At 41.8% G+C, this 23,068-nt stretch overlaps 1 protein-coding gene across 16 annotated transcripts in view; it reads right to left on the reverse strand.

Moving 5' to 3' along the window:
* CALD1 (caldesmon 1) overlaps nucleotides 1-23,068 on the reverse strand; it is a 202,827-nt gene that overhangs the window by 57,314 nt on the left and 122,445 nt on the right. The window contains exon 1 of one of the 16 annotated variants that reach the window (XM_027807572.2): nucleotides 1,885-2,110. The exons of 14 other annotated variants lie outside the window; for them this stretch is intronic. In XM_027807572.2, the coding sequence (XP_027663373.2) occupies nucleotides 1,885-1,931 (47 nt within the window). In that variant the 5' untranslated portion in view covers nucleotides 1,932-2,110. Of the gene's footprint in view, nucleotides 1-1,884; nucleotides 2,111-23,068 lie in introns of those variants that run through there. One more of the 16 variants, XM_055710919.1, reaches the window with a different exon arrangement.

Consider the following 23,068-nt stretch of genomic DNA (forward strand, 5'->3'; position numbering starts at 1 on the left):
GGGGACATTTGCAAGAAGTTAACAATCATATTGTACCTCATTCAAAACACTGCAATAACAGCCGCCTCCTTTTCCCTGGAGAGCCTCATAGAGTTAGGTTATAAGGATTTTAATACTGCTTTTCCATTGCAATCTCCTGAGTAGACATGAGCATTTGGAATGATTACATTATGCCTCAGCCTGGGAAGGGCAGTATTTCATCATGTGTTTCACTAAGCAATGCTTTGAAGAAGCTTTTGTGGGTAATGCTAAAGGTGTCTTCCCCACTTTTGGCCTGAGGTCATGGAGATGTTTGTTAAAAAGGGAATAAATCAGTTTCCAAATTTTGGCCACACATTTGATTTCTCTTAAGAGTCCTCGCCAAAGAGAGGTTTCCTTTTCTTCCCCAAATATGCTACTGTGAGTCTGGACAAAAGAAAACCCAGGTCTGGTTGTCAAGATGTATCTGCTCTTGTTTAGAAGGTGCTACAGGACACAAACCTCCCAAGACACAGGAAACCTACAGTACAGTAGCTGATCATGCTACAAGAGAAAAGGACTTAATTGTTTACACTCAGATATAATTTCACTGACTTAGTGAACTCACTTCACATATTGTAATTGTGGGTGCTGCAACACACACAAGCTCGGGCATTCCTCCTAGAGTGCCAGGCATAAATTTAGTACACTGCTGGTTCCCTCTCTCACTCAAATGGGAGTGGAGCAGAATCTCTCTCAGCAAGGATATCCAATGGTTTCTAGGGTTTTTTAAGCAAAACAGCCAGACCGACACCTAGCTAAACTGGCCCCAACGCAAAAGTGCAAGGGTCCAAAAGTCACCTCAGAGGCTTCAGCCTGGGTCACTGCACTCAGGGCCAGCTCCCCACAGCAGGTATCAAGAGTCAAGGTTTCCACCAGTTATATCAGCACTAAACTGCTCACATCTAACCCACTTTGCCTTTTCCCCTCCCTTGCTTTCCCTTCAATATGGTTGCAGAGAAACTGGTGCTCCGCCACGGCTGCTCCCCATGCTCATACAGCAGTACGGGAGGGCTGGCTACTGTGGCTTGTGGCCGTATTCCACCATGAACCAACACAAAACAAACCCATTTGACACACTCTTAGTTAAATTATTATTCATTGCCCAATTTCTGAAACCACGATGAAGGATTTCAGATTCCTGGAAGGGACTTCTCGGAGGGGCTGAGTTTCAGAAATCCCTGAGCTCCCTCTCCCCCCCAAGAGCATAGGATTTCATGCTGGAAACCAAAAACAGGCACCCAGAAATCCCTGTTGCTTTTCAAAACCTCTCCCAAATTTTAAACAAAACCCTGATATAGGTCACAGTATTTTAGAAACATAGTAGTGTCCTGTTTCCCATCCCTCACCCTATAAAGGAGACAAAACAACACAGGACCCAAATAAAGCACATAATTTCTTTATCGATGTTACACAGGCTAATTGATTTTCTTCTCCTGCTTCCCTCCCACATTCAGGGATGAATGTGCCATTAGGACTTATTTACACAGCGAATTAAGCTGAGTTATGTGAAAGCTTTCATACAAACTATGAAACTTCTGCAACCTTCCCTTTAACAGAACTCTGATTAGCAACCAATACTTCCAACATATGCTCCTGCCACTAAACAAAGCAATCTAAATTCTGCAATTCAGGTAAGAGAAATGCAAAAATGCAAAGACTTTTCCCTTAGAAAATAGAGCACAATATAGCAAAAAAGAAGAGTTAAAAAAACCAGTCTGCATCCAACACTTATTCCCCAGTTCAACCAGCTTCCCTGCATGTTACACCATTCTGTTTCCCTTTCCCATTGCCACCATCCAGAACTTCCTACACAACACCGAAAGGCTAAATCCATACAGATATCATAATAAATCGGCAACTCACTTGGAAAGGCTTGACAAGTTCTGCCTGTAGTATGATCTGCTGATCATGTCTGCAGCATATGAATCAGTGCAAACTGCTGCCAGCTCCAGGGAGCAAATGGATGGATGATCAGGGCGTGGAATGAGATAATAAAAATGCCATTATCCTTTCAGGCATGCGAGACTCATTGGATGTTCTTTCCACCCCACAGGTTAACCATTTGGTTGGTCCTGTAGCTCCCGTAATGACACAATTTGCCTATTGTCAAGCTCATTATCTATCTTGTATCCTCCTCCCCTCCCTTCACCCCCCTCTGCTCTGTGATCATATGATTATTATTTTTTTTACTGTATTCTCTCTAATAGATCCTCTTTGCTATGTCTGGGCCCCCTGTAACAGAAATTCCTGCAGATTTCTCAGCTGTTCAACTTGACCGACAAATGCTTGCTTCCCATTCAGCTTTCACAAGAAGCGCTTCTGTTTAGCAAGCTTGCCTGAGCACCCAGCAGCCTGAGCGCTGCACAGAGGTGCCTTCACAAGTATTTGCTTGTAGGAAAGTCACATTCCAGCCTGCTGAGAGATGAGCAGGGGAGAGGACACAAATATAAAACAATGATCCAGGAAACAGTCCTCTCTTTTGATGATAAATCATTGCCCAAGCATTTTGCAAGCACTTGCATCCAGTCTAACTTGTGAAAGGTCAAGCTGGATTAGACAGCTCAAAAGACTGGAGGGTGACTGCCAAACAGGAACAAATCCAAGGAGATGGGAAGTAGCTGCAAGCTCAACTGCAGTTAAGGTAAGACCATCTTGTGTTTAGCAAAGGGATTAAAATCAGGGCTGGACCTAAATCCAGTCTAACAGACTCTCCTCTATGTTCTTCCATCTAATCCAGTGAATGAGGCAGAAAACAGAAATGCAAACGAAGTGATTTAAATGAAGGCACTATCAGGTACCATGATTTCACATGCCTGGTTCTCATACCACTTTAAGCCCGCATGTGCGAGTAAACTGAAACAGCTTACTGTGCAGTCCTCCAGCCATTCTACCCCAGGCTCTGATCTTGTTAAATCTGATAAATTACCAGAGTGGGTGTGGATGGATTCATACTCCAAAGGGAAATCTCTACTGCAAAGTCGCCCTTCTGTGGGAACGAGTGTGTGGGTTCAGTAGGTGGCACTCTTACCTTGGAGTGAACACCGAGGCAATCGTCTCTACATGAAGCCATGGAGGATGCTGGATGTTCAAGGAGGCATCAACCTTGACAGTTTTTTTTTCTCACAGCTTGCAAGAAACCAACAGCTGCACTTTGCTTGAGGCACTGATACTCATTTATGTTTTTGCTCAAATCCTGCAGTCAATAATGGTGGATTTTTCCTCCCAAAACCCCCCTCTATAGTTTCAAGGAGATAGATTTTTTGAAAAGGTTCTGTGCTTTATAGACAGGTGAATGGCTCACATGCAATGTTCAAGCTCAGGAGTTTTCTTGCACACTCATAAACTGGTCTACAATACCCCAAGATGTTGCTGTATCTTCATGTACACCTTTTGCAGGCCCAGCCCCTCATTCCAAAGTGCATGAAAAACCCTACCTTTTAGTGCATAAAATATACTGGGATTCTTGCCTGGAGCAAGGAAAGGCCAATAGTGCTGACTGCATAGGGAGAAAAACATAGATTCCATTTCTGTGATTGCAGAGAGATCTGGAAATGAAATGACGGTGCAGCAGGCAGGCCATCTCCATTTCTTCTACTCTGACCTCAAGGGAAAGAGGGCATGTAAGGCAACGTGGACGTGTAGAGTCCTTTAAAAATGCTGGTGAGAAGGGAGTCATATTGACTCTTCCTGGAAAAGGCATTTCTACTACTGGGGAATTACAGAAGCAGAATTCTTCCCTCTGGAAGAGCATTAGTTAAACAGAGATTGTATCACTGTTCTGCCAAAATATACATTTTAATCAGATGCCAGATGTAAGAGTTGATGTTTATGAAACTATAAACTGGGTTCCAAGGCAGCCCTACAGATTTCCAATACAGGTCTGTATTTACTACTGTGTCACAGAAACTTCCACACACACACACACACCCCCACACACACCCATTGAGTGCGTTCTATACTCTTTTCTATTAATCTTGGAATAGTTAGGTTATTGCATTGGTCACAAACAAAACTGTTTCTACGCAGGATAAAAATAAAAGCAAATTGGCTATCCTTTAAAGCACGACACTCTACATTTTCAAAGAATAGTCAAAAATAGTCTCAGATTTTTTCAAAAATCTCCCACTACTGTCATGCAGATTCTGGCTCTAGAAGGCAAATCTGATCTATTTGTTGGATCACTAGGAACAAAGTAAGTCTCTTGTGCTTGTAGTAGACCTCAGAACCATTTTTAAATGTCCCCCTTAGGCTAGGACAGTCATAATAAAGCCAATTTCTTTTTCTGTTTTTCCAAATAATGTTTTGAATTATAAAAGTCTGGAGGAGAGCTTCACTCTAGATGAAACACAATGATTCACATAGTCAGGCTATTTTTCATTTGGAGCAAGATTTCTAACCCCAAATTGCATCACCTTGCCCATACCTCTACAGCACTACTGAGAACAGATGTCATTTGCCTACTGAATGAGCAATAAGAAATGTTGGCCACACAAGTCGATCCTCAACACATGTGCCATCTTTGCCTGCAAACGAAAAACTGAAGATAAATAAGGAGAGCAAATCCCACTTCTGAACAGTATCAGTCTCTCTGCCCAACTGTCTGCACTGTTAATCTGAGAGAGGTATCCTTGCCAACAACTGCTTGAAATACTCTGCAGGTTGGTGTCCCACATACTGATTTTTAATTTGACAGCATTAGTGTTGATTTTAATTTATTTTTCCCATCTAGCTGCAAGATCAAATGTGCAATTCTGGACGCAGGCATGTTAATCCACTGTATACAGGCAATGAGCACACTGCCAAGTGGACCTGGGTAACCCACATGAACAGCCTACTGTTGCACTGGTGAAGGCCCAGGAGGCTTCACCTTCAGCTGTCTTGAGAGCTGTGCCCATCATTTAAGACATAAGGCCCATTCAGCTGAGGAACATCACTATTTCAACAAGAGCTACAGGGACATTATGTGGCAACAAGTTGACCGTGAGCCGGCAGTGTGTCTGTGTGGCCAAGAAGGGCAATGGGGATCCTGGGGTGCATTAGGAGGACCGTGGCCAGCAGGTTGACAGAGGTTATCCTCCACCTCTACGCTGCCCTGGTGAGGCCACATCTGGAGTGCTTGGGCTCCCCAGTTCAAGAAAAACAAGGAACTGGAGAGGGTCCATTGGAGGGCTACCAAGATGATGAGGGGACTGGAGCAGCTCCCTGCTGAGGAACGGCTGAGAGAGCTGGGCCTGTGTAGCCAGGAGAAGACTGAGAGGGGATCTTACCAGTGCATACAAATATCTTAAGGGCGGATGTCAAGAGGATGGAGTCAGAATCTTTTTAGTGGTGCCCAGCAACAGGACAAGGGGCAACGGGCCCAAACTGCAACACGGGAAGTTCCATCCGAACACAGGGAAAAAAATCTTTACTTTGAGGCTGACGGAGCACTGGAACAGGCTGCCCAGAGAGGCTGTGGAGCTTCCTTCTCTGGAGATATTCAAAACCCACTTGGACACGATTCTGTGCAACCTGCTCTAAGAGAACCTGCTAGGGTGGGGGTTTGGACTACATGGTCTCCAGGGGTCCTTTCCAACCCCAACCACTCTGTGACTCAGTTTGCATCACGAAAGAGGGCTCCACCATGGCCAAGCACTTCCATACAGCCCAATGCCAAGCATTCACTTTCAGTTGGGTGCCAACCCAGCAGCTCTATTAGTTTACAGCAATGCAGAACTGGTTCTCCTGAAAGAGGCTGACACAGCCAAGATTTTGCCGTGCTTGCAACCCCCTTAAAAAGAAGTGGGATCCAAGTTAGTTACAGATCCTTGTACTTAATAATCCCTTTATTATTTCAAAGCCAAATGGCTAGCGTTTACTTCCTTCAGTAACTTAACTGATACTCTCAGTACACTGTGGCCCTGAGGTGAAGATCTTGCATATAGAGTAGGAAGAGGCAAATCACCTTCCCCTAGATAATCTGAAAAATTCGCATGGCCATCTAAAGCATGAAAAACGATGGGGGCAGGAGATGCATGTCTCAACCTGCTTTCCTGGTAAATTCTCATGCTGCAGAGATTATTACTTGGCTCTAGAACACCAAAACCCCTAAGGAAGGCACTAGAAAGAGAAAAAACTAAGCAAACAAACACTAAACTAGGGCACTTGAGAGGTGTCACTCACTCCAATGGACTCAAGTCAAATGGCTCTACAGGAGTGTAGGCTCATCTATTACAACACTGAAAGGAACCACAGGACCTTTCCTAGATTCTCAGCATTAAAAGCAGCAAAAAGAGGAGGAATAAGACGTGAGAGCTTTCCAAAAGGAAATTATTACTGGGAGGTTCCAACACCTACTCACACTAACAATAGGAATGTCCAGAGGTCATCCAGAGAGCCAATTAATATTTTGTTTGTTATTTTTACTTTAACCATTCTTGCATGCAAGGTGGAGTTTTCATTGAGCTGATCACAATAGCCTGTGAATCCTTTTTGAGATTATAGCGAATTTAGTTTCTGACAGAGGCACACGCACCATCCAGACCATGCCTTTCCATATGTAGCCCATTCCTTTCTATACCTGTTTGTCAACAGCAGATTTGCTGTGCTGATCACTGTTCTTGTCCTGTTATTCAAATACCTTCATGTTTCTTCAGCTCTTTGTGTAGTGCTTTTCCAAGTTGAAGCATTTTTACAATGGATAGGCAAATAACTTACAGAAATGTATCTGATTTGTTTCAGAGACAGTAAACAGCTCACCCTGCACCACCTCTCCCCCGTGCCACTAGTCTGAAATAAGTCGGCAGACTTGTAGAGAACTTTGCAAAGCTACTGGCATTTTGCAAGAGAAACAGAACTCTCTTTTTTTATGAAAATTCATTCTAATGACATTAACATCTGCTCCTTGTTTGAAGAATATTTTTAACTGTTCCCTCGCTGGGAAAATGAAGGATGCCACAGTCTCTTTCATGTTCTCACGGAGTAGACAAACTGTTGGTTTTTTTAAGATCTGTTCTGAAATGCCCCAATGCAGTTCACTGCAGGGAACTCAGTGTATGCATCTCACAGGGCAAAAAGCATCTGCATTCACCCTCCTATGAGATTTCACTCTAGGACACAGGCATGTGAGCAAGCACTTTTGTTTCACAGAGGAACAGCACTTAGCGTACTAAATCATACGCAGTAGGTAAAGTCTGGCAACCCATACATAAGGTCTTGAAGTAAATCTCTTAAGTACTTATAAAAACAAGGCTGTGTACTTCACCAAATAATGCTGAACTGTCTCTTACTATGTTGTGGGTTTTTTTCAAGTCCAGTTTTAAATAAGTAATGGAGATTCTGCCATTTCCCAGTGGTAAGTCTTCTATGCTCTTACAGGGTTCAGTACTAAGTAGCCATTCTATAGCTGTAACATCTCTTCCTCCTCTTACTTTTTATAGATGCAGCTGTAACCCACAGTTACATCTACCTGGATGCCTATAAACAGCTGCAGCACCAAAAATTTTAATGTGTTCAATGAAACCTGTGAGTAATATTTACCCAGCCACATAAGTAGATACATGTATTAAAATACATACTCATTGGAATACATAGTTTTGAGTTTGGACATAGGCATGTGCAAATCATGGAGTCTTGCATGCTTACATGGACACATCATCATGTATAGCTAATGCCTTAGCAGACAACAGAACTATTTGCATAGACAAGTTCTGCAGGATTGGGAACAAAACCAGTACATCAAACTGCAAAAATGCTGCAATTGTGAACACTTGTCACAGTGTATTTCCAGATACTGCAAACCTACATAGAGCCCATGCAGTACTCAATCCGATCTGATGCCTGCTTTGATGGGACAGGCTGGCCTTGGGTAGCACAGGCAGGAGTTTGGTCCTTTATAGGGAAGATAATTTAATTTTCTCTGACTGTCCTCAGTTCTTGAGGTATTAACATTATCCTGCTTCTCACATGGAAAAGTTACTGACTGCATGTATGGCTTAGCAGTAAACAAAACAAACTCCAATACAAGTGTTAAAATGATATTCCAAGGAAAACCTCCTCCACTGTAAATTGAAACTTGATTAGAAAAACATATTTGCTGGTGTTTGCATTCTCTATCAGTTACTTATGGGGCAATGCACAATCCAGAAATAATGCAGCATAATATTCCATGGGTGTGATAGACTATTTCTACCAAAGCACAGCTTTTGTTTTATACCATGTTTTCACTGCTTTCAAATAAACACTAAGATCCAAACAATAGTCTCCATGTAACAGCCAGGATATAGCTACCTTCTGGTCATTTGAACAACTGAAATGGAGGAAAGCATATGAGGGAAGCATTCACAAAGGCTATCTTTACCTCCTCTCCCTACGCCCTGGCACTGTCACTAGTGAGGGACAGACTTTGGTCCCCTCCTGCTCTGAGCAGGAGCCTGCTTCTCTCCAGCCACCAGCAGCAGCAGAGGGAAGGGCCACCATTTCCCATTCAATTCCGCGCCCATTCTTTTGTGCTTTATGCATTTCAGGGACACATGTCAACTCTCACAGCAATAAAAAGCAATCTATTATTTTGGCTGGCAAATTTTAAGATTTGCTGTCTCTCATTTATACCTGAACTGTAGTTTGCTTGGAACAATAACTGCTATTAGTAAATTTCAGCTTTGAAACGTGAGGGATAGTAGTCAAAGCCCAGAAATCTGTGTCTGGACTTGTAGGACTTCTGCTTACAGTCCTGTACGATACTTGCAGAGTTCACAAAACATAAAGCTGAATAAGCTGCCAATAATGCAGATGCAAGTTCTCTCCACCCCAGCTGTTTTAGGCAATAGTTAATTTCAACAACACTGTCAACAACAGGTTTTATATAAAATTATTAATGTTATTTTTAATATATTAACAGACATGCTCCAAACATTACTATTCACTTCAAACTTAGCCACAAAAGCCAGTAAAAGCCACAATGTGGTAGGTGTGATAAAAACAGAGGATAGAGGCATCTCTAGTCAAAACAGTCTATGCCTTAATTTTGCTGCTGAGCGGGCACGGGTGGGAGCCTAAGCCAAAGTCCTTAGCAGACACCCCAGTAAACAGTAAACTCATAAAGCGTGAAGCATGGGATCTAGTCATGAGTGCCACCACACACCAGCGAGAGCATCCACTGTCTCGTTTCAGTTTGAAGACATAGTCTGACTCCAGGCTCCAGGCTTGATCCTTCTCTGCTGGAAGAGTTTATATAAACGTGTGCTCAGGCACACACGCACGTAGCTCTGGAAAGGGAAGAGCATTTCCTGCTGGGCCAGTTTATGGAGACGTTCCTGTACCAAAAGCTCCTATCTTATGATACTCTGAATTTTACTGGTGAACAAAATCCAAGCCCCGGTCAGGATCTCAGCTTCACTAACAACCCAATAAACTCAGCTAGCAAAAGCCGTCTGAATTCTGCCGAAGGCAGAGACTGTTCAAGAGTTCATGCCACTAGAACAGCTCTCAGAGGTATTCAAAATGCAGACTTTGAGTAGAAATACTCAGTTTGGGCCTTTCTTATCCCTGAACTTAGCTTAAAAATATGAAATTGGAGCCTCAGACCGGGCCCTGCCTCATGCAGTTTGATGGTCAGTTACACCCCTGTTACACCCCTGTCTGACTAGACCGCTCATTTTAGTACCCGGTAATGGCCCTTAGGTGTTTTGGAAGGGGCTTTATTTCACTAGCTGCACAGTGCTTACCAACTAACTGGATGCTCCCAGGAACTTTTGGAGAGCAAACAGTGTCAGTTTATTTAATAACTTTCAAAGTGAAACTAAAATCTTGTCCAAATCATGTCTCCTCTGATTTAATTAAAACACACCACACATACTGCACTGCTCTGTTAATCATTAACAAAGTTAATTCAAGACAGAAGATGAGTCTTTTCTTTTCTTTTACTTCAAAAGCCTCCAGCCAGTGGAAAACTTCAAAAAACATTCCAAAAAAAGACCAGTACTGTATGATTTTTGTTAGAATGGTCAACACGTCAGTATGTTTTTTCCCCTTCTATATTTCTGATTCCTATAGGAATGCATGTTAAAAGCAAGGGTGTTTTTTTTCTTGCTTGGCAAAATACCTTTCCCAAATTTTCTAAATATTGCCTGGTATTTGCGTCAATATGACAGTCATTGGGTTTGACAGGAATCAGATTGCTAAACCCACACAAAAATGCTTTGGAAATTAGGGGCTAGTTATACATTCAATTTCATTCAAATCCACTTTAGCAAACTGGCAAGGAGTGGATCTGAACCGCCCCCATTATCCCTTCACTTCTATGGTTCACAACAGAGGTTTCTTCAGCACACTAATCTCTATCCTAACTTTTAGACTCACTCACAACTCCCACTGTCTCATAAATCTCCTTAGCGCTCCTGTCCCAATCCATTTTCACTTTTCAAGATGACCTAGCAACCCATGAAGCTTACTCTCCCCCTACAGCAAGCCTTTCCAACTTCTTCCAGGGAGGAACCAAATAGGAAATTAAACAGCATTGTAAGTGTAACATTTTGTGGACTATTCAAGAAACACGATTCATCCAACATCTATTTTTTCAACAGTTCTCCTTTCTTGAAGGAGATCAGAACAACAACAAAAAAACAACCAAAAACAACACCAAAAACAACAAAACCACAGAAAAGGGGGTTTTCTTCACTTTCTTCAGGTCTTAGGGAAATCTAATACAAAATCTTCCAGTCTCATCAGTACAGTTGTTATCTAATGGGATTTCCCTCCTGAAAGCAACAAAGGATCAAGGCTGAACGCTTCCACAAGGCCTGTCATATCACATCAGGACGGCACTCCGTCAAGGCTGGATTCTTGCCTCCAGCCGTGGCTCATGCCTGATGTTTTAGAGGAAAGCAACGGGAAAAGAAAAAAAGCAAACCACACCACACTGCACCTGGTCCATTGAGCAAAGCTCTCCCTGCACAGCAAAATTCCTCTCTGCCCCCTGCAGGCAGGCAGCTGGGGCTCTGCCATGTGCAGGCATTGCTGTCTGCACTGCAGGGTCTTTAAAAAAAAAGTAATTTATTACAGGGTAATACACATAAAAGGGTATCAAGAAGTTAAAATGAAATCACCATAAATGTTCAGTATTTTCACATCACAGCATGTGCATCAGGGCATAATGATCTGGGGACTTAAATTATTCCAGTGTAATAAAAGACCCAACTAAAGTTTTTCTTTGCTATTTCTCTGCATATGCAACTGCTAATACTTATTTCTGCATTGAAGTACCTGAAATCTATTGTAATTTAGTAACAGCAGCATGTGAGCCACTCTTTAAGGCATTGTGTATCTACTTCCTAGCTTCTCCTGGAAAATGGTTCTTGGGTCAGACTTTACACTTTCAGGATAGGCCCAGTCTGAGCAAACTCTCAAGACCATGACTTCTTCCCATCTACACTGTGCACCCTCAAATCCATATTAAACCTCAAACCTGACTGCAACAGCACAGCCCATTGTGCTCGAGGCTCCACACCTCCAAGATGCCCTGGGTGGAGATAAGTGCCAGCACCATTACAAACAACCACCTCAGCTCAGCACCTCCTGAGCACAGCCCAGCATGGCCAGCAGCAGGCACTATGTATGGGAAGCCTTGGACCACAGGCTTAAATGCTTTAGCACCTGAATCATTAACCAGATGATTAGCCTCTTCTGCTGAGCACACTCAAACCTCCGGCACAAACCTGTGAGCCACTCAGGAGACAGATCCATGGGAAGGAAGGGGGGCAGCTGCCCTTACACTGTACGTGGGTGGTTTTGTTATTTTTCTAGATCTGCTTTGGTTTGCATTTTAAAACATCTTACACAGTAAGGTATCCATGAAGAAATGCATTTGTAAACAAGCATCTGTGCAGTGCTCTCTGTTTGAAGACAGAGTCTGTCTCAACTCTTCACCATTGTTAACAGAGCTAGGAAAGCATCCCTGTCAGGCCAGCAGCCAGTGACTGAGTGATGAAGTGGCACCATGTGGGTGACAGGTGAAGTCCCTAGGCTGCAAGACTGCAACTTGGGCATGCTTCCCTGTCACAGCAGCGTCACATGTCTCCTTCGAAACCTACCCATCACCACAGCACCCTAAAGATTTCTTAACATTGGTTGGAGACATAGGTTGTATGATGAGGGTAACCTCAGAGACACCTGAGCACAGGTGGGGATGCATGCATTCCTCACCTCTTCTTTTCTGCTGATGTAACACAGGAGCTTGCATGAGGACTTTAACCATGTGCCTAGGTAAGCATCCAAGCAGTTTGCCAGCCAGCTGGGTAAGAGTGAGTGAGAAAACACCTCATTCCTTTTCCTAGTATCAGATCTAATGTGAGTGTTCACCTGTGTTTAAGGGAAACTGACAAATATGTAATTATTTCCTTCCCACAGTCTCCAAAATGCAATTACTGGACCACTCTCACAAGGATCAGCATCCCTGTACAATTCTCCTGGATCTCACGTGTCACCACACAGTGTTCTTTGGGACTTGAACTGGGTACAAAAATACCCCTTCCCTAAATCTGCACTAAGCCAGTAAAGTTTTTTGACATGTTACAAGATGGTGAAGAAAGGGACTGAACCGCATCTGTTCTTTTGCCAGGCAAAGAACAGGCAAATCCCCTTTGTCACTACAGAATGTAAAAGAAGCCCTTAACAGCTCTCACCAGCTGGGATGGTCTTGTATCCTCTGCAATCTGCCACTAACTAATAGTCTCCCTTTTCCATTTAGTTCCACATACTAAATGGAAAAACTTTCAATAAGTGGCTTAAGAGAAACATAACTTTCCCCCAAAAACAGCTGACAGACTTGTCTTCAAGGAGATTTAAATAATGTAACTATCAAGAGTCAGTAGCAGTCCAACTTGCATAAAGAAATATCGACCACTAACTAGAAAGAAAAATCATTTTCATTTTCAAATGGCAAACTTTCTCTCCAGATCTGCCAAAAGCTGCAGCCTGAGCTCTAAAGCTGTGGCTATAGTTTCTAATGATGTTTTGTGCCCTGAGAGAAGGCTTCAGAGCATCACATTTTATGAATAAACTTCATGGGATGGGAAGGATTCCAGGAACTCCTCCACAGGCTCTTACGGGATTTAGAGGTTCTGGACAGATTAATGCATATGCAGTATTACAACCTTCCTCCTAAAATAAGTCATTATAACAGAAACTTACCCTTCCAATCTAAACAACTTATGTTCAGAAAGTGGACGTATTCTATCACTTCGAAGTGCAGGCAACTGGAGACAAACCCATTCTCAGAGCACCATCTTTGCACTTAGAGAACTTCAGACCAGCATTTCAAGGCTTTTATGGTAATAATTAGCAGCATCTCACTAAAACAGCCATTAGACATTGTAGTTCACTAAAACACTTCAAAGCTATTAAAATCATATTTCCAATAAACATTTCAGAAAAGTATGAAAGCAGAAACCGGAAGCATTTTCAGAAACTTGGCAGAGTTTCAAACACTTTGAATACTTGAGAAAAAAATGTGGGTTTTTTTTAATAAAGGTTTGCAGCTTTTTCATCGGCATTCATTCATTTACACTAAAGTTGCTGTGAAATTCTAGGCTTAAAACTAAGCAAGGACGTCAGGCTTTGGCCTGTAGAAAGATCCCATCAGCTCCAAATGCCAAGGTAGAACCTAAAAAGCAGAATGGAAACTTTAAACTGAATTCATTGCAATCTGACAACAAGTAAGCTGATTATTGATGAGATGTTCTGTGATAAAACTTAGGGTTTTTTTATGTGGAGCTCTTGAAGAGACCATTTCAGGTTCTGATAAGCTAGACGCTATCTCAGTGAGGACTTCTAAAGCCTCCAAGGAACTCTAAATCAATCGGGGATCTTTGGGCTTTCCCAACATGTTTAGAAAGGGGGAAAGGAGCCAAGACGCATACTCCTGATATACTCATTAAAACCACCAAGGACATTGATATTTGTGCAAAGGACACCATAATCAAAGCCAAACAGATCTTGGGTGGGTATTTTTTAAAGTTTACTTTTCAAAAAACAAAACTTAGACAATATACCTCTCAAATAACCCAATCAATTTATGGGATGCTTTCTTTCTCTGTTCTTCCTTAGGAGGAAAAATATGAAGAATAATAATCCCTAGACAGGATAATAATTTTATATCTACATTTTTATAATTTACAAAATCAAATCAGGGCACTTTGGGAAAAATAACCTTTTTCTTATTTTATTTTTCCTCTAAAATCTTCCCAGAAAAAAACTCTATCTATGACAACACATGACATGCAAAATTTCAGAGGATACAAAATTTTTTTGAGAAAGTCAAGGGAAATTGATTAGAGGGGGAAGATAAGCCTGATCCTTAACTGTGACCTGGCTACTCCTGATACACATGATGAGGCTTAAGATGTTAAAGGCAGTTCTGAGAGGAGTACGGCGCATTTTTGTTTTTAGAAACTCCGCATTTAATTGAAATGAGAGATAAAGAAAATGATCCTTTGATGAATGATGAACAGGGTCTGGCTTTAGGCATTTTCTTATCAAGATGGCCATGTTCAGAACCCACCCACCAACATACCAGAAACCACAGTTGGCAAATGCTACGTGCAAAGGCATTTCCTGCCTTCTAACTTTCTAGCTGAAGGCCAGATACTTCACGATCCTTCTTTAAAAGCACAGTTAAAGAAGTGGGCGTTCAGAGCCTTGCCCGATCTTGCATGGTCTATGTAAAGACTAGACAGCATCCCAGCCATATGCTTGGCATCAAACAGGCAGTGGTCTCTCCTTATTCCCAGGAGTTCCCTGCCCCAGTGAAGAGAGGGCCAAAGGACTACTTTTTCTATGCCATCACCTTCTAAACTACAGTTTATAACCTAAACCTATTAAATTAAGCAGTAATTATCGTGGTCCCCATCCATGTGTTGTGCCAAAATAACACAATGCAAGGAAGAGCAAACATTATTAAAAAATTAAACAGCAGCTGAAGGGCCTAGAGAGAGCATTGTGGTTTACAACCTACAGCATGCTCTACCTACACCACTTCCAACAAGTTACTTCCAGGTTTCTCTCTTACTACCTTTAATATATAACAGGATAATTACTTATGTGAAACTCTCCCAAAGTACTTACCTCACTTAGAAGTGAAACACAAGTAGGAGTTAGAACCTTATAAAAAGGTTCTCTGTCCAAAAATTTCTACAGGCAAGAATTCTGAAATTTATAAAAAGTATTCAGTCCCTGCCCAACAAAACAACCAAAACCAAAACAAGCACAGGCTAGTAATTTGGAGCCTACTAATACTGACTAAAGAAGGGAGCTTTCATCCAGAGGTGAAACACACAAAGCTCAAATGCAACCTGCATGTGCAACTATTAGATCAGAAATAATTGCAGAGTGTGGCTGGCTAGAGATATAACAAGCTCTTTTCATGTACATATACAAATTCCATGCTTATAATAGTAGTCCTTGCACATACAATCCGTATTATTTTGTGTCAATTTGGCATATGTCATTACACATGCCTGTCTGCAAAGCCAAGTATAGAGGAAAGGAGAAAAACCTGTTATGGTAAGAATATAGCTTCAACATGCCAAAATAGGATTGCCAGAGCATTCTTCATCTGCAGTCTTGGCCTGATGCATTACAATGCTTTGCTACCTGATGAACCCAGATGTATGCAACGTGATGGATTACAAGAATCAGTAATAAGGCAAAGTCACAGCTTAAAACACAGTTCCTCTATTCGTTGTCTTTCTATGGCAGTGTCATTTAGGGCAGTTCTTTCACAGAAGTTACCTCAAAGCAACAGCTTTTTTCCTATAGACTTTAAGACAACACTGGGATCAGACAATAATGCTCGCTCCCTGAACAGTGGCAGACAGAGATCTTGAAAACAAATGGGGAAAACTTATCAAATTCTTCAACAATGTAATTAAACTTTTGATAAGCAAACGAGGAACTCTGCATGGAGAAAAAAACAATTTATTCCCATCTTTTAAATGCATCTAAACCCCAAGATCTTGGTTGTGTATTGTCACAACCAAGCAGAGGCCTCTAACAGAATTGCATGCAATGAAAAGGTCACTTAATCATTACTCATTTAAGTGTCCTCAGCTGTGGGAATTGTGCTACTGAATCAGGATTAAAGGAGACAGGACCAAGATCTAAACAATAAGCATGATCTTTGCTACCTTATGTTAAGAGTCACTCCATCTGCTTTCTTGCAAGAGGCTTAGACATGTCACAGAAATTCAGAAAAGATCCATTATTTAAAATGAACTTCGTAATTTCATTTCTATATTCTCTTTACCTTTCTTCATTTGTGAACACCTTACAAATACAGGTTGGAAAATAGGGACTGCTTGAATAAATCAAAACAAATTACCAGCTATCACCTTCCATGTGGTGTGGCTCTTCCCTAAAAGGTAAGCTGGATAATGGCATTTCCAATCCATCTCTCCACCAAGCCATGATAATCAGTTAGATGCCATGCCTTATTTCTACATGTGTGCACTACTGTATCTGACAACAGCCCCCTTCAAGAACAATATACCTAGTGCAGTAAAAAGAAAATAACTGATACAGCTCACAACTTAGCACACAGTATTTATTTGGACTATTTACCAGCTGAATAAATTTATGACACTAAAAAGTTAGGATGCCTACACACACATTTTTGTCCCAGTCAGTCCCAGAGCTCATGTTTAGAACCCACTACCCATTCTGCAGACTCAGACTAAGACCAAAGAATAGCAGCTAGGTTTCTCCAGCACTTTGCATCTGTGGCAGAAAGAGTTGCCAGATGCAGCAAAAGAAAGTAGAGGGATGGCCTCATCACCCACAAATATGCATATCAGCTCAAATGCCGCCGGCAATGGTATGGCTGAGAGCAGTTCCAGGTGGATCAAGTTCTTCTCCTTTGGATGATAGATTTTATCACCTTCCCATCAGCTAGCCTGAAAGAGCACATAAAGGATTTTATTACTTCTGTAACTTCCTTTTATTCCACCAAATGCAATTTATCTCAGTCTGTTTGAAGAAGGAGTTATTGATGGTGAAGAGCAACAGTGAAGTTACTCCTGTTTGCTGTCACACCCAGTGGTGTCAAATCACCTTGCAGTATTCAGGTGGTCCAGCTCTTGTCTATGGGTCTATTTTAGCCCCAGTTTAGACCAACTGTGCTCCTCTATTTATCCAGGCGGCCAGATGCAGTCCACATGCCCAGTAAATGTGATTGCTACCTCCAAATGGTATTCTCAGAAACATCACCTGCTGTCTTTATTCCCCCTGAATCTGGATGACAAATGTACCCAGCGTAAATATTCTGACAAGCATACCCAAATCTGGGATATCAAATCACTAGTTATCTTCATTCACGTTCTTGTATCTGTGGCAGAAAAAGAAAATCATCCTTCCTCTTGCTGCTATGGCTCCTTTTTTTGGCTAAAATACTAGCCAGAAAAACAGAACAGAACAGGTTATGACAGGCAGATTCACCACTGGTTTTTGCCCACATCTGCCCTATACTGATCCTGGCTCCAGCCACACTGTAGGGAAAAAAAAAAAAAAAAAAAAAAAAGGAAACAAAAAGAAAAAAGCAAGAGATAAATATTCTTTAAGTACTAGCAAAACATTTGGATTCAGGCTTTCGTTTGTGCCCTTTAAAGCCATTACTTTAAAAAATGTTCATGCAGCAGAAGCATTTTTCCTACACATAAAAATTCTTGAAAAACAGGAAAAGGAAATTAATGCTTCCTTCAAAATTAACCACTGTTGGCACAGTCTTGAATCTTGTTACTGTGATACTGTACTGTGTCTTTACCTTTATCTATATTTACAAGATTCTGCATTTAATTTTGAAGTTAAGCTACCCACAAGTTTTGAACAGAGAATAAACCCAAGCATATGCACTGATGTCAAGCACGTTTTTAAAATAATTTGTGAATTACCACCAAATTACACAGAACTTTATAAGCTGATGTAGTCACCAAGATTGTATTTTCAGAATTTAATGCAAAATTTTAAGAAATTCACAATGTCTCCCTATTGCACTAGGATGGCAGAGCCAGACATCCCTGTTGAACAGACCAGCTGGCAAAATTTCTTTCATTCTGGCAGTGTTTCTATTCTCTAGCAATTTCCATCCACTGCATAGTATGCTGGCACCTTGCTTTATTATGGAGAAGACTCCCCACATCTAACGCCTCTTCTAGCACACCTGTGCAGTGCCAGAAATCATATGCCCTTCACACTTCCATCAGTGGAATTTAATAACACCTATTTTTTTCAAAACAGGCTGAACAAACTAAAACTTAACACTAATCTCATGGAGATTTCCTGCAGAAATGCAAGGGGGCACTTCAAAATCATTTAGGCCCTGACACAGCAAAGCTCCCCAAAACTTCCTTCACTCCTACTGACAGCAATGAGTGTGTACACATCCAAGTCTTGTAGGCCACACAGGTGGATTAGAAACGACCACATAAATTTTGAAGGCATCCTTACCCAGGGAAAACATGGTAATGATATTGACATTTCACAACACATTGCAATCCAAAGATGCACACGTCTATGTCTGCTATTAAAGTGCTGGTATTTTTACAAGAGTTGAAAGGCTCAATCTGGATTAGCAACAGCAGCGAAAGACTTCTAACAGACTTCTAGATTGTGCTGAAGGGACCATTGCCACGTTGGCTGTAGGAACACGAAGAATTGCAGGGATAACCATGCAAGCTATTATAGCTTATGCTAAAGTGATAACACTGACCAAGGACTTCTCCTTCCCCTTCCCCATAAAGACTGGGCACAGAAGAATATCTGTAGCAAAAATTCATACCCCAGAATTGTTAAATCAACTACTACCACCCCTAATGGCTCCTGAAGACTCGAAACAAAAGGTTTGATCAAGCAGTGGCATCTATGTGGCTGCTGAAGTCACCTTTAGCAAGGAGCTACGTGAGACTGTCCCTGGCAAAGACCAAGCCACATTCAATCTTTGTGTAACTTCACTGATTGACAGTGTCCACATGCAATCATATCTGGCGTTTACTTCACAGAGTGGAGCCCATAAGCAGCAAGTGAGTGGACACAGCTCTTTGTTTACAATGTATTTTTCAATACTGAGGATTTAGTTGCATTTTTACGTGCAGGAAACCGTGTCTCGCTTGAACAGGAGGTCCCTTTAGCTACAGGTTCTTCTCTCAGTGAATCCGCACCAAATTTGTTGTCCTGACATTCTCTGAAAATAGTCATGTATGGCCTCACAATTTTCAAAGATAAAATACATTTCCAGCCATCCTGGGCAAAGAATATCAGATATAGAAAAATATGAATGAAGAAAATGCCGTGATTTTTACAGTTGGTCAGCTTTGCACTAGGCTGCCATTCCTCCCCCCACAGTGAAACCACCAAAGGCACATTAAAGCTTTTCCCCTGACATGAATAATTCCTTGGAGGATGATTGTGAACTAGAGATGGAAGACTATGGTGCTGAGAAGACAATGAGGCAGAAATAGAGGGAACACAAGGAATGAAAGCACAAAACATCTCTGAGAAGACCCTGTACCCCTATGTATAGGCTAATTTTTAATTTCATGCCACTTTAGATTCAAAGCCCCTTAAGAATAAGCGAACACCAATATCAAATTGATTCTGCAGTTACAATGTTGTCCCTTATGCTCCGAGAGAACAGGCCAAATGCCTTTTACTTCTACCTCACAACTAAAAAATTTAAGATACGAAACAGCTCAATGCAATGGGCCTAAAAATGGCGTCATCTTTCACGGATCAAGTCTCACAAATTATGTGTGCAGTAGCCAAATCCTGCAAAAAATCCTGCTGGGGCATTTTCATTTCCATGAGCACAACCCTACTAAGTGAGACGGATTCTGTTATGATTACTGTGACCTTGAATATTATGTAACTGCAGTCTGGGAGAGACTTTATTGTTGAAAAAAACTTCACATAAAAAAAATATCAAGCTACTAATGTTCATGACAGAAGGGGGAAATTTGATCTAGTCACATTCTAGACAACACAGAAAGGAGAAAAATACTGATTGAATAAAGCCATGGTTTCATCAGATAAGAAAGGCAAGGTAACTGTGAAAGAAATCATTTGACTAAATCCCATAAACTGAGAATGAGAAACTTGGTGGTCACCGGACAGATTTTAGTGGACATATTACACCTGGCACCCTTGCAAGCTAACTCAGCAAAGACGCTTCAGTCAAGGCTATGGTACATGCAGAAAACTTCCATTCATGACACACCTTGCCTTCTTTGGCTTGGCAATCGAGATGTCAATGTGGCTGTGATCCATCACCTTTCTTCTTGCTGACCTCTAATGTTTTCTGGCCTCCCTGCTGGAATAACATGGCCAGTACTGACCCTGGTGTAAAGCATGAAACTGATCTCTGTTTCCATCTGGTTGCTGCTGTTGCCCCTGGGTTTTGCCCACACAGGGTAGGAGTCCCCCCAGGGTAGCTGAGTTTACTGCATACTCATTATTGTACTTGCCAGGGCTCCTTCCCAGGTGGATCATTGGTGGTTTTCAGTAAAGACCTTCCAAAACTACAAAAATCTGCCTAGAGTAGGTCATCAGGCGCTTCTGCACAGAAGCCCCCAGCCCCTTTGCTTGCCTACTTGACATATACTGCAGTTTCTCCAGTGAGCATATCTAAGCATTCAGCCTCTCTCCGGTCACCAAGCAGCAAGTGTGTTTCCCTAACATTTACATAGTCTTTAAGGTCACATTTTCTGTTTAATAGTAATGTTTAATAACCTGTAATCTTCAAGCAAATAACATTACAGTTGGGAAATTAAGCTCTGATCTTCGTGAACATTACACTGCTCACTCAGCAGGTCAAATCAAGGTGCAGTCTGCACCACAAAGGATTTGCAGGAGTGCTCCTGTCCTTCCAATTTCGTCTTCCTTGTCATTAGCACAGCAAGTGGGCTGTGTGGCCACCAGCCCTTGCCTCAGACAGAGCAGTGTTTCAAAACTGCAGGGTATGTGTACATATCTACCTACATATTTATGTGGCAAACACAAATCTAACAGCCAAATTCACGATAACACAAGCTGTCAAAAACACAAACACAATTCCTGTGAAGTCAACAGCACTGTTTACAAACAGGATGGTGGGTTACAGGCCACAAATCCTATCCTTATCAGCCCTGCAGAGAAAGCAAGGCTTGAAACATCCATCTTTCACCTTCAAAAACACTGTCCCCTCGCATAGGGGCTAAAAGGATGCTCTAGAGCCACTGGCAGTGACAGGGAGCTTGGGTGACATTTCCAAGAGCACACACAGACTGGTTTGCATGGACCCCCACTAGAGATCAATACAGATTTCCAAGACAAGCATTGAGCGGCATTGAAATAACTTTTAAAATTCTGACTCTCCAGACAGTACATAGCTCATCTAATTTTAGCTGTCAAATAGTTAGCTAACACTTCATACTGATGATATAGGTTTCCCCTATCTAGAAGCTACCTAATTCCCATTAACTCCAAGGCTTTGCATGTGTCAGTCTCTTTCAAGATACAAAACAATCTTTAAAAACAAAGAAAGGAAAAAGGAGGAAAAAAAAAAAAGAGAGAGAAAAAAAAGGCCTGACTAGCTTGCACAGCTGATCACAGGTCAGCTGTAAACTTCTCTCAAAGGCTGCTCTTCAAATTGTGTCAGTTTATACCTGCTTTGAATCTGGCCCACAGCCCACAAAGCATTTTCTCTCGAGTTAACCCAATATTTGATGATTTTGTAGATTGCAATTATTTACTGACTTGTGTGAGAACAAGTTTTGCTGGGGACTGTATTTTTAAGTTACAAGTATGGTTCAGCATAGTACTGGTTTTTTTGCTTGTGTGTGTCCAGCATTAACTTGAGTATTGGTACAAGTAGCAGCTCTCACAAACTTGCCAAAAAAAGTGGAATACTTTCTGTGGGAGTATAAAATAGATTGGCCACTGTTATTCTAACAAGCGCATTAGTTCCATGTGCAAGAGAAATAAAGTGCTCATTCATTACCCAATTTGCGGTGACAGCCTAGTGAGATATCTCGTTTACATTCTGATAGCCATATGAAATGATCTGAATTCCCACACAGTTGCAAAAGGCCAAAGTTAGCATTTTACTTAAAAAATAACCCCAAAAATGCAAGTCTGCCTCTGGAGCAGATTGGTTGTAACCTTGAACCTCTAAAGGAAATGAGAGGGAGAAAGAGTGAGCAAGGCACACACTGGGGGTGGGGGTGGGGGTGGGGGTGGGGGGGCTGGAGGGGTTAGCTAATGGCACCAGGAATGGAAAATGTGGGCATTAAAAGAATTTCCTATTCTAAACAATGTGCAAAGTTAAAAATACCTTCTCCTAAGATTACCCTCAGCATAAATACTCAAGATGGCTATTTATAGCTGTCTGGTAGCCTATGACAAAGATTTTTATTCCAACAAAGGAGCTGTATACAAATGCAGGACCTGTTTAAAGAACTATTAAAATGGAAAATAAACCACCCTTGTGTCAGCTAGCCGTATCGGTATCTGTTTCCAGTGCAGTCTAAACACGGCTTTCCTGGATGCTGACAACTGAGCATTAAGTACTAAAGGGAGGGAAGAAAAAAACTCTGGTACATTTATCACAAGCCAAATGCCCATTCTCATAAAAGTCAACATCTGAGCACCTGCAAGGTGAGGTGGTGAGCTGAAATAAAGCGTGTGCAAGTTGCTCAGCACCTCCATGGGTGCCCAGGAGTTCCCCCACAGGAAAAGCCCAGGAAGGCCAACCTAGGGAGGGACCATGCTGGGGTTCCTGTGTGAGCCACGCACCGTGGGTATGATCCTGTGCCACTGGAAACCACCCAGAGCAGAATCACGTGGCACAGTTTGCTAGCAACTCGTCTCACAGGAGATGCATTAAAAGCTCATTCTTTTTTCTACTCTGTTCTTCACTAGTGTTGGTCTTTGGGGGTGGGGGAGCTAAGAAATAACTGCAGCGTGTTTAATTTAGAAGAAAACAGAACCCAAAGCACCACACATCTTCAGAAAGGTGAAGATAGCTGTGTAAAAGTAAGCAGCCACT

The sequence above is a fragment of the Falco cherrug genome, chromosome 5 (genome assembly GCF_023634085.1).
Source record: "Falco cherrug isolate bFalChe1 chromosome 5, bFalChe1.pri, whole genome shotgun sequence".
Lineage (NCBI taxonomy): Eukaryota > Metazoa > Chordata > Aves > Falconiformes > Falconidae > Falco > Falco cherrug.